The sequence below is a fragment of the Geotrypetes seraphini genome, chromosome 8 (genome assembly GCF_902459505.1).
Source record: "Geotrypetes seraphini chromosome 8, aGeoSer1.1, whole genome shotgun sequence".
In the NCBI taxonomy this organism is placed as follows: domain Eukaryota; kingdom Metazoa; phylum Chordata; class Amphibia; order Gymnophiona; family Dermophiidae; genus Geotrypetes; species Geotrypetes seraphini.
The window spans coordinates 131447655-131459309 of NC_047091.1; the positions used below are offsets into that span (position 1 = coordinate 131447655).

Below are 11655 nucleotides of genomic sequence, written 5' to 3' on the forward strand. Positions count from 1 at the left end.
CTCCTGCTCACCCCAGCGTCCCCGCGTCTCCGACGGGCTACCACGCGGGCCTCCCAGCTCCGCGTTAGGTATGCCCGTCGAGACGAGCTCTCGGGCTCCTATTAAGAGTTGAAAGAAGTTTCAAAAAAGTGGGCTTTTAGCTTGGATTTGAATACTGCTAGAGACAGAGCATGACGTATTGATTCAGGCAGCCTGCTCCAGGCATATGGCGCAGCAAGAAAGAAGGGACAGAGTCTGGAGTTCGCAGTGGAGGAGAAGGGTATAAATATGAGGGACTTTTACTGATGAATGGAGTTCACGGAGGGGGGGAGCATAAGGGGGAGATAAGTGAAGTGAGATATTGGGGGGAGGGGTGGCTATAGTGAAATGAGCAGCTTTGCACCTCTCAGGTTGACAAGGTGGATCTTGCTCTGGCTGATGTATGATATGGGATTGATGAATTTGGACCATTTTGTTTAGTCCAAGTGCCCGAATCATTGAAGTCACCAAAGCAAAAGCCATCATAGTTACAAGGTTGATACGTAATAGTTGCCAAGTTATGGATGCACTTAATCTTTTGTTCAAAGCATATCCGCTGGGCACAAAGGAATTTCCAAAGCCTCATCATGGTGCACCTATTTCAGTGTCCTGTGTACATCTTCTAAGAGGCATTCCAGTCAGCTTCACACTATGAACACACAGGCATGTGAGTTTCATGAAGGCTTCCAAAGGGGGAGAAGGAACACTGCTATTATGACACAATTACAAATGCTAAACAGATAGAGGTTACTTTGCTTTGGTTTGACAGAGACTGAACATCAATGTCGAGGGACAAGGTCATAGAAATGCCGTATTTAAGACACAAAGAACCAGGAGGGATGACTCATAGCTCTCTCTCAGTTTGCAGATACAAACACTGAGCAACACCGCCTGGTATTTCTTGGCCCCAGTTCTCACATTCTATTGTAATATTTTCTGAGCTAATCGTTGTCCAGCTGGAGGTGCGATTTGGCAAGGGCTTAATGAGCTCTGTTCTGACCGCTTGGTAAGCAGATCAGAGAAAATACATCTTGGTTAACAACTGTGGTGGTCTTTAGCCAGCATTGCTCGAGGTGTTCGTCTTTCCCTCCTGACAAAATGTTTGCAGTTTTTCAGGGCCAAGAAGGTTCTCCTAACCTTGGACCTTTTTGACTGCTTTTCTAACAATGAGACATCCTGTCTGATGAGTCTAGAAGTTAAACTAGTCTATATACTAGAGAGAAACATTACATTTTCCTGAGCAGTTTTTGAAATAAACTATTTTCTTTGGTTATTTGGTAACCTGTCAATTATGAGGTCAATCTACTGAAGGTATTTGTTTACTAATGGGTCTACAGCTCCTGTATGAATTCCTGCCAAATATTCTTGCCTTCTGCATCTGGATACTTGGGCTGTCCCTGGTGATAGTCTCATTTTACTGATTTATTTCAGTCTTGGCAATGTTCTCATTCATCTGGCTGAATGTGGAAGATTCCTTGAGGGTAAGCTCAGAGTTTTTTGCTTTGTTCTAAATGGGGTAGAACCATCGACCCTAATCCTTTCTTCACTCGCCTAACTGCTGTGGCTATGTGCTGATCCAAAATAAAGGAATATTAAAAAGCAATGTACATCTGTAGCACCCGTAATTATTCATAACTGTCTTCCAAATATAATGACCAGTCCCTAGATGATCACTTTTCCCTAGAAGCTTTGGAAGAATTCAGGCAGTCGAAAGCAAATCGTTATTCTTGTATCAAGTTTTCAACTGACAGTCTCCAAAACCTAACAAGGTTAGTCCACGATATAATGCTGCTTGAGACTATGCAGAGCCTAGCTAATCAATCCCTTGTTCTCCAAATATACAGCCATCTTCTCTTTTATAAAGACTTTAAGGGGTTTTTCTTCCTCGAAATTGATTCTTGCTAAAATAATGATTACTTTTATTGAGGCACTATAATACTTACATTTCTTGCCTGCAATTGATATTATTTTGGCAGCTAGAAAGCCCTTTTTGTTGGGATTGTCTGTAATCTACTTCTATTTGAAATATTCAGTTCAGTGGAGTGCCATAATACCCCCGATTAATTTTAATACCTAGGGGTGGATTTCATTCAGACTTGTTTACCTGACTGATAACTACACTGTCCAATTCTTCCTTTACCTACTGTTAAATCTGTAAATCTCATACCGGTACTTAATGGTTGGGCTCTTTTCCCCAGTGCATCAGCTGTGTATTGCTTTTTACGAAGACGTTTCCAGCAGCTAAAAGCACATAGGGCAGCTGGGCGTGGCCTTGATGAAGCCTCTAAATCAAGCTCTCCCTTTCTTTCTTGCATGAGTAAGAAAGGAGGACAGCTGGTGGTAATATGAATGCTTATAGTAAGGGCAGTGGGTCAATCAATTTCCATCACTTTCCTAAGAAAGAAAATGCGTAGGGGGTTAGTGGGACCCATCTATGTCCTGAACTAGAGTCATATAGTTGGCTTGGTGAGAGTGCAAGACTTGTTTACCAGCGAGAAAGATAATTGCAGCTAGCAAATGACGCTTCACGAATACCCCAATACAAATCCGTAAATCAGTCAGACGTTGGCTTTGCCTAGATGCAAAAACGGGACTTTCTGCGGCTGCACAAAGTGACATTGATCAGGCTTTTAGTGCTAGGGCGATAGAAAGAGACCCTTCCGCCCAGTGAAGTTGGCGTGCATCAGCACTGGCTGGAGAGCTGTCGTTGGGTTCAGCCTGCTCAGCCCAGTAGGGCCTTTGCGCGCCGAACCCCGCTTAGGAGAATCCAAGACGGAATAAACCTAGGAGAGGCTAAAGGGTGAGGAGCTCACTCATCCCCGGCAACATTTCAGACGTGCTGGCTCATTACATGTCCCCATGTGTGATCGGTCCACAGTCACACAAGACACCCTCCTCCCGTGGATCAGAGAGTTCTTTTTTTTTCTTTTGGAGAGAGGGGGGGGGGGGTCAATTCCAGCAGCAAGAAACCCCTAGATCCCCATCTCCCCGTTTAACCTTAGGAGTTATTTCAGTAGGACTCGCTCAGCGTGATCACCTCCCCGCCCTCTTTCCCCAGTTGTGTTCAGCGATGGACTTTTTTTTTTCTCCCGGGCCCCCTTCCTTACCTTCCTCAGCAGGCGAAGAATGGGGACGGCGTGTTCCTGCTTATGAGCCCGCAGCAGCGTCTGGATCTCGCGGATCCAGCCCACCCGGCGCACGTAGGGAGGCGGGCTGCCCCTCTTCAGCACCCTGGACAGCTTCTCGGAGCCGACGAGGAGGGAGGCCAGCTGGAGGCGCTTGCCGGCCGGGCTCGGAGCCAGGTCCTCGGCGGAGGGGCTCTCGCCCTCTAGGCTGCTGCTCCGGCTCAGCCTGCCGCCCATGGCGCTCCCGGCAGGGCGGCTGAGTGCTGCTGCCTCTGTGCTCTCGGTGGGCTCCGATCAGCCCCGCGCGGCTCTGGGCGCCTCAGCAGCGCATCCCAGACTTTCCTGTCCTTGCCTTGCTGCAGCGCTCCCGTTGCTTTCGGCGTGCCAAGGCAGCCAGGACTGACTTCTGATTTCAGCCGGTCTGAGCCAGTGCTGTCCCTCGGCTCCTTAGAGGACAGTCAGGGCCTTCCTGGAATCTGGGGTTAATTGCCCAGCCTCCTTTACTCTTTGTCAGAATAGAAAGGTAGGCAGCTCAAACGTTCATACTTTTGCTAAAATTATTTTGTTCCTTCGGCATTTTGGAGCACTGATTGTTTTTTTAGAGATGGGGAGACAAATTAAAAAAAAATAATAATAAATGATCGCTTTTGATATGGGAATTTCGAACACGGGCAAACTGCTTACAAATCCAATCGCAATAAAAACAAGACAGGGGCCTATAAAGATTTGTAGGACAGGCTGATAGGATAAACACACTACCTAGGGTCTACATGTGTAATTTAGTGACTTCCAAGGCAGATTTCCTTGCCCTGATAAATTCCGGCAGAAAGAAGAGGATGGGGAGAGCCAGAGCCAATCGCTGCCCGTGGAGGTCTGTCTCAAACTCCCACCACAAGGGTAGTTTTATAATGAGCTATGTGTCTCTATAGCACAGGTGGGGCAAAGCTCCAGAAATCACCCCTAGACTGTTTAACAGCAGGCATAAAGGTGGGGATGCATTTTATAAACATTGCAAAGAAATCACACGACTTCACCCAGACTTCAGCTCTGAAACATCAGACCTCTGGTAGGCGTCTGCTAGGGAAGGGGTTGTACTGGCGTGGGAGACTAGCTCTGCCTTCCAACAGTTCTAGTGGCACAAACTTAAAACATAAAGCTCCTTCTCTTCAGGGCAGCTCCATTGCTGTTTCAGGAACTGCCCTAAACATACCTCTGGCAGGCGTCCGCTAGGAAAGGGGTTGTGCTGGCGTGGGAGACGAGCTCTGCCTCCCAACAGCTCTAGCAGCGCAAACTTAAAGCTCCTTATCTGCAGGGCAGCTCCATTGCTGTTTCGGGAGCTGCCCCAAACAGACCTCCGGCAGGCGACCGCTAGGGAAGGAGGTGTGCTGGTGTGGGAGACGAGCTCCGCCTCCCAACAGCCAACAGCCCTAACTCTCACATGCAATACTTGTTCTCATTTCACACTGCCTTATAACTTCAAAAAACAACCCCCCCAGACTACAAAATGAAGCCCTCCTTCATTCAGCTCCCGATACTATTTTTCACCACCCTCATAGCACTACACAACATATCTCCCAACCACAGTTTCAATGCAAAAATCCCAAGATCCCAAGATCCTAGATCACAAGAACTTCTTACACATCCTACGGAAGGTCGTAGTGGAAGCGGTCAACTTATTCCCATAATCTGGACCAAGAGACTTGACAAAAATATACATAGAAAGCGACCCCTCCCTAAGTCACACAACAACCCAACAATGAATCCAAACAATTACAAACCCTCCTCCGCCCATTGCATGTACATGAATGCAAGATCAGTGGTCAATAAGCTATTCCTCATAAATGATCTGATCTCCACCAAGGATATAGACCTAGTATTTAGCACGGAAACATGGTTAAAAGACCAAGGTAGCCCAGAACTCCCCCACCTCTGCCCCCCAAAATACAACATACTCCATCTCCCGAGAAAACTTAAATGGGGAGGTGGCCTATCAATTATTCACAAAAAAGCCTATATCATCTCGGAAATACTCAAGGTCTCACACCAATTTGGAATACATTGCTTGCAAACTGGAAGATAAGACTAATTCCACACAGAACAACGTAGGACTCCTTCTGGTCTATAAACCTCCTAACTCCCAACCTAGATCCATCACTACAATAACGGAAATAATCATCAACCTAGCTTGCCAACATGATAAACCAATCATCCTGGGACATACCAATCTCCCTCTTGAATCCACGGTCAACAAAGAGGTCACCAAACTCAAAGCCCCCACCAAATTGCAATTGCCCACTCAGGCCCACACACAAAAAAGGCCACATGCTTGATCTATTTGCATCTTCCTCCTCCATAAATCTCACTAGCAATGTCATATGGTTCCCAGTCCCATGGTCTGACCACTACCTCCTAAACTTCTGCCTCAATCTCAGAGACAAAGACCAGAACAGCAAGATCACCACGGATACAAGACTAGTGCGCAGAAAGATGAGACCTGAACTATTCTGGAACACAGTATCCGAGTCTCTCACCGCCCCATTGAAAAACACAACTCTAATGCTAACCAACTGGAACAAAACCACAACTAACACACTAGACACCATTACCCCCCTCCATCCATGTAAAATAAAACCAAATCGAACCTCACCCTGGTTTACAGACTCGCTAAGAACAGACAAACAACAATGCAGACGATTGGAGAGGAAATGGAGAAAGAGCAAAAAGCCAGAGCACATAGCACAGTGGTATGCAGCTATTAACAAATACAAGTTCAACACAAATGAAGCCAAGAAAAACTTCTATACAAGCAAACTAGGAAATAAAACAACCAATAATAAATGGCTGTTCCGTCTGGTACGACAGCTTACATCCCACTAGACCAACTATCAACCGGTCACGTCAACAAAATATCTGCACAAGACCTGGCAGACTATTTCCTCAACAAAATCAAATCAGTCCAAGCAGAAATTGCAAAGTCCACCATACAAAGCAACCACCACCCTAGCACTGCTGAGCCCCACAAAGAACCTATTGTAGCAGATCAAATCTGGACCGCCTTCACTGAACTTACCAACCACGATACCAAAAGACTTGTATCAAAACTATGCGCAGTAGTCCTCTTGACAACTTCCCCGCTTACCTACTGTCGGCCATTCCCCCCCATAATCATAGCCTAGCTCACTAACCTCCTAAATAGTTCCCTGAGCCAAGGCAAATTACCCAGGAAATGGGCAAAATTGTTCTCACACCCAAACCGAAAACTTCAACAGCAGACCTTTCCAAAACTTCAAACTACCGGCCCATCGCTGGCATCCCTATTCTAACAAAAATCCTTGAAACCCACGTAAGCAAACAAGCCTCTCATATTGAGCTACATTCATGCCTTCACCCATCCCAATATGGATTCAGAAAGCAACACAGCACAGAACTCCTTATCATCACCCTAATCACCAAAGTAAAACAACTACTAAGCATCAGCCATCAAGCATCGGCAATTAAGTTTGATATTTCCGCTGCCTTTGATTCGGTAGACCATCATTTGCTCATAACCAAGCTATCTGAAATCAGAATTACAGGAGCTGTGTTAGACTAGTTCACAGACTTTCTACAAAATAGAGAGTGCATGGTTAAAAAGAAAGGAGTATTCTCCTACCCCTGGAAAGCATTCTGCAGAGTTCTGCAAGGGTTCCCATTATCCCCCATCCTTTTCAACCTTTTCATGAGCTCACTTGGAAACATTAAATTAGAAGACGAAACCTTACTATCCTACGCAGATGACATTCTTCTCCTCATCCCTATTACAATCAACCAACCAAACATAGACAAGAAAATTTCAAACAACATTGGAAAAAATCCACACGTGGGCAACCACAAACAAACTTAAACTAAATGCCACCAAAACCAAAGCCATCTGTTTCCACACCGCTCAGCAGAATGTCCCAACAAGCATTAATCATCAATCCGGTACCACCCTTGCAGTAGAGAAATCCTCAAAAGTACTTGGCATCATTCTGGATGACACACTCACAATGGATCCTCAAATCTCCAGCCTCCGGAAAAAGACCATCTTCACTATGCGTCAACTAAGACTTATTAAGCCATACTTCCACCAACATCATTTTGCTCTGATTGTCCAGCTGATGGTACTACCCCAGCTGGACTACTGCAACTCAGCATACTTGGAGATCAACTCCTCTCTAGTTCACAAAGTGCAACTCATTCAGAACACAGCTGTCAAACTTATCTTCAACCTAAAGAAATATGATTTGATCTCAGCCTACCTCAAACAATTACACTGGCTATCAATTTCATTGCGAATATTCTTCAAAACATCATACATCCTACACCACATAATCCACGGAAACTCAGCCACTCTTCTCACCCAACTATTCTCAATGGCCTGGTCTACCTCCAGGAGACTCATAAACAGAATACAGTTGAATCTATCTTCTATGAAAAATCTCTATTACAGATGTTTGTTCCACTCCATGCTTACATTCATAGGAGTAAAAACATGGAATAACCTGCCAGAAATAATCAGAAAAGAAACTAAACATACAACGTTCCGGAAAAACTGAAAACTTTCCTCTTTGACAGCTGAACCTACTTGACTTCTCAGAAATGAATCTTTCCACCTCTTTTGCTAGATGAGCTCCTAGACAACTATGATTTCTTGCCCCCCCCCTTACCCTCCTCCCCTTTCAAGGCCCCTTTTAGTCCCTCCTCCTGATCCCCTTTCAACCCCTCTCTGAATGTCGCCTAGAGCCTGAATAGGTATGTGCGACATACAAATATTAGATTAGATTAGAAGGTGCACTCTTATTACCTCTAGGATGTAATTTTATAAATTTCCTTTTATATTTATTTATTTTATTTCTTATATATAGCCTGCAATCTCAAAAGCTATGGAAGCATGTGTATTAAAAGGCCTTTATTGCAAAAACTGCTCAATAAAATTACCCTCCCCCACCCATGCATTGTCTAGCCAGCAGGAGAAGTGAACAGGCTTCTCACCCGCTGCTTCCTCCTCAGCAGTCAAATCCATGGAGGCCATATTTGTGGGAGTTTTAAAATACTTTTCTGAGGAGGGAGTTAATACTCTTGTGTGCTTACAGAATAGCAAAGGATTAATCCTGCCCCCCCCCACCCCGAATATTTGAGCTTTCCATATCAAATAAATCTCTTCTCTAGATGTAATTTACTGCTGGATCAGTTTGTGCCTTACCAGGGAGTTCAAAGTGCTTCACAAAACAATAAAACTGTAAACTATTAAAATAGCAGAACGAGAAAACAATTTAACATATCATAAAACTGGCTAGACACCAATTGGCATGAAACCATGGTACTATCAAATCATTCATAAATCACAGACTATAATAGCTTAATAACCTTACACACACACTTCTGGGTGTTTTCTGTTTAATTTCATTTTTAGCAAGTCCTGTTTACAATTTCTGTGTGATAGTTGGAAACAACATTGGGGCAATTCTGTAACTTAGTACATCCTTTTTGGTGCCCCTGATGCTGCTATAGAATATGAGGGGATATTGAAAAGCCCAACCAACCAACTTCCTAAATTCTGAGCGTTATTTTGCCACTGTAGCTGAAAAGAGTGTTATCTTATTTTGTTAAGTGCCAATTTGCAGAAACAGTTTTGACATTGTTTCAGATCATTGATTGAATCATATCCATGTCTTGGTTGGGCTAAGAGCTTTTCAGCACCCCCTCATAGTGTGAAGAGTTTCAGTGTCTGGTAACCAGAGCTGAGATTGTGAAGTCATAATGCCTCATTCCACCAATAAGAGCCAACCAGGAAATACTTCTTCACTGAGAGGGTGGTTGATCACTGGAATGATCTTCCACTGCAGGTGGTTGAGGCCAGCAGCGTGCCTGATTTTAAGTCAAAATGGGATCGTCACGTGGGATCTCTTCACAGAGAAAGGTAGGGGAGGGTTATTGGGGTGGGCAGACTTGGTTGGCCGTGGCCCTTATCTGCCGTCTATTTCTATGTTTCTATGGTCCTGTCTGTGCTTGTGCACCCTCCTTTTGAGCCCTTAGATTCCTGCTCCTTGAAGGACCTTACTCTTAAAGCGGTCTTTTTTGTGGCTATTACTTTTGCGAGATGTGTTTCTGAGCTGCAGGCATTCTCTTGTAGGCCTCCCTTCCTGAAGTTTTCTAGGGAGCATGTTGTGTTGCGGCTTGTTCCTTGTTTTCTGCTAAAGGTGGTTTCGCCTTTTTATGTTAATCAGTCCGTAGTCCTCCCAGTGTTGGGAAGTCGGGAGGGCTCTTTGGAGCAGAAGCGGTTGTGCAAGTTGGATATCTGTCGGGTCCTTCACTCTTATGTTCAGCAGCTAAATAAAAAATATGTATATACATGTTAACCAGAGTAAAAATTATCCTATGAGGTCATGTCGAATGCCATTTTGAAATAATAGGCTTTTAAATGAGACTTAAAGGTCTCGAGAGATTTTTCAGACCTTAAGTATAATGGTAGTGAATTCCATAGTGTAGGTGCCTTAACTGAAACAAGAATCCTGGTTAATATCCAAGAACATCTGTCTTGAGAGATGGTATAGACAGAAGATGTTGGTTGGAAGAACAAAGATCCCTTTTTGGTGAATAGGGGATCAGGTAATTAGCCAAAAATGAGGGGAGCCCAGAAGACTGGATCTGGAAGGTAAGTACATTATATTTGAATGGTATTCTGTAAACATTCAGAAGCATATGTTTGGATTCGAGTAAAGGAGTAATATGGTCATATTTTGAATGACAATAAAGAAGACGGTTTGACCTAGTAAGGCTATTCTTAGGTTCTTATAAGATCACTGAGTATAGATGTGATTCTGCCACCAGCACAGCACTGAAACAGTAAACTTGCTTGATGTGGATGTAGAATCGGAGTATGTTTGTTTTATTCCCAGCTTCTTCCATTTATTAATCTCTTCTGTAAGTTTGGATTTAAAAAACCAGATTAGAAACTGGCTCATAGAAGATATTGCCAGATCGAGTGATGATTTTAAGCACATGATACACTGTTGCTTCTTTCCAGGAAGAGGGGATACAACCTAAAGATAGGCTTTGATTTATTACCATTGGCATTAATTCTATTTAATCATACTGTGCCACCCTCAACCAGGAAAAAGGAATTTGGTCTAGTGAACATATCATCAGTTTCACCGAGGAAACAGTTTTAAAAAGAGATGTTAAAGAAACTGAGGCAAACTGGTTGAGAGTAGAGTGATATATAAGTGAGATGGTGGACAGGAAAGTTGGACTAGAGACAGAGCTACTAGAGATGGGGATAAATGTAGCTGAGGAATCTTGTTCTGAGGACGTCATAGTTAGTAACAGAGGTTCCCCTAATTTCTCTACCTTAGAAACAAAAGACCAGGGAATCTATAGAAGAGTAAGTGGCGGGGAGAAAAGTTTTCCTGGAAGAGGTAAAAGACAGAGTAGCTGCTTTTGAAGGGATATGAACAAAGGCAATTTTGCCTTAAAATAATTTCTTTTGGCTAACCTTAATTTGGAGTTGCTATAATGTAGTTTGGATTTACAAAGATCACAATATTCCATTGTATGGAATTTATCACAGGCGCTCTGCTCTATGAACTTTCTGCATTAGGAGGCCTAGTTACAGATGATATTAGGGACCCTTAAAATGAGTTGGACATTGTTTTGCTCCCTAAGCCCAGACAATCGAGAATGGAATTAATAGTATTCCAAGAATGGGCTTGTTCTTCAAGCAGCAAAGAAGGAAAACAGTCTGGAAAGGCTTGGGACAAAGGTGATATAGCCTGTAGGATTCAGGTAATGAAGCCCATGGACAAGATTGAAACATACTATCTGAAGAGTTTTATCAAAAAAGAGGAAAAAATAGTGACATGTAAAGAGGAAAAGTAATTAGATAATGATCTGACCAAGACAGTGTGTATTTATTTTTATTTATTGTATCTTTTAATGTATCATTTTTGTAAACCGCTTAGAAACCTCACGGTTATTAGCGGTATATAAGAATTCAAATTAAATTAAATTAAAATTAAAATAAAAAAAAACCTCATTAGTGATGTCACAATGGCTTGATTGTCCTATACTTGGCTCACTTTTATTACATAGGAGGGGGTGCTGAAAAGTTTTCAGTCCAACCAACCAACTTCCTAAATTCTGAGCGTTATTTTGCCACTGTAACTGAACAGAGTGTTATCTTATTTTGTTAAGTGCCAATTTGCAGAAACGGTTTTGACATTGTTTCAAATCTTTGATTGAACCATATCCACATCATTCTCTTCTTGGATGGGTTGAGAACTTTTCAGCACTCCTTCGTACTAGTGCAAATTAAAGAATGACATGGGGCAGGTAACTGTGGGTATCTTTAGGGCCGGTACAGGGACAGAGCCCGCAGGGATGGGGTAGGGACACTGTGGGCTCCTTTTACTAAGGTGCAATAGCATTTTTAACGCACGCAGGATATTATCGCGCTACGTGGCTAGAACTAACGCCAGCTCAATGCTGGCGT

At 43.5% G+C, this 11655-nt stretch overlaps 1 protein-coding gene across 1 annotated transcript in view; it reads right to left on the reverse strand.

Annotated features, from left to right (window-relative positions):
- Positions 1-3380, reverse strand: part of LRRC75B (leucine rich repeat containing 75B) — a 29630-nt gene extending 26250 nt beyond the window's left edge. The window contains exon 1 of the mRNA XM_033957263.1: positions 3126-3380. Within this exon, the coding sequence (XP_033813154.1) occupies positions 3126-3380 (255 nt within the window). The remainder of the gene's footprint in view (positions 1-3125) is intronic.
- Positions 3381-11655: the final 8275 nt, after the last annotated feature.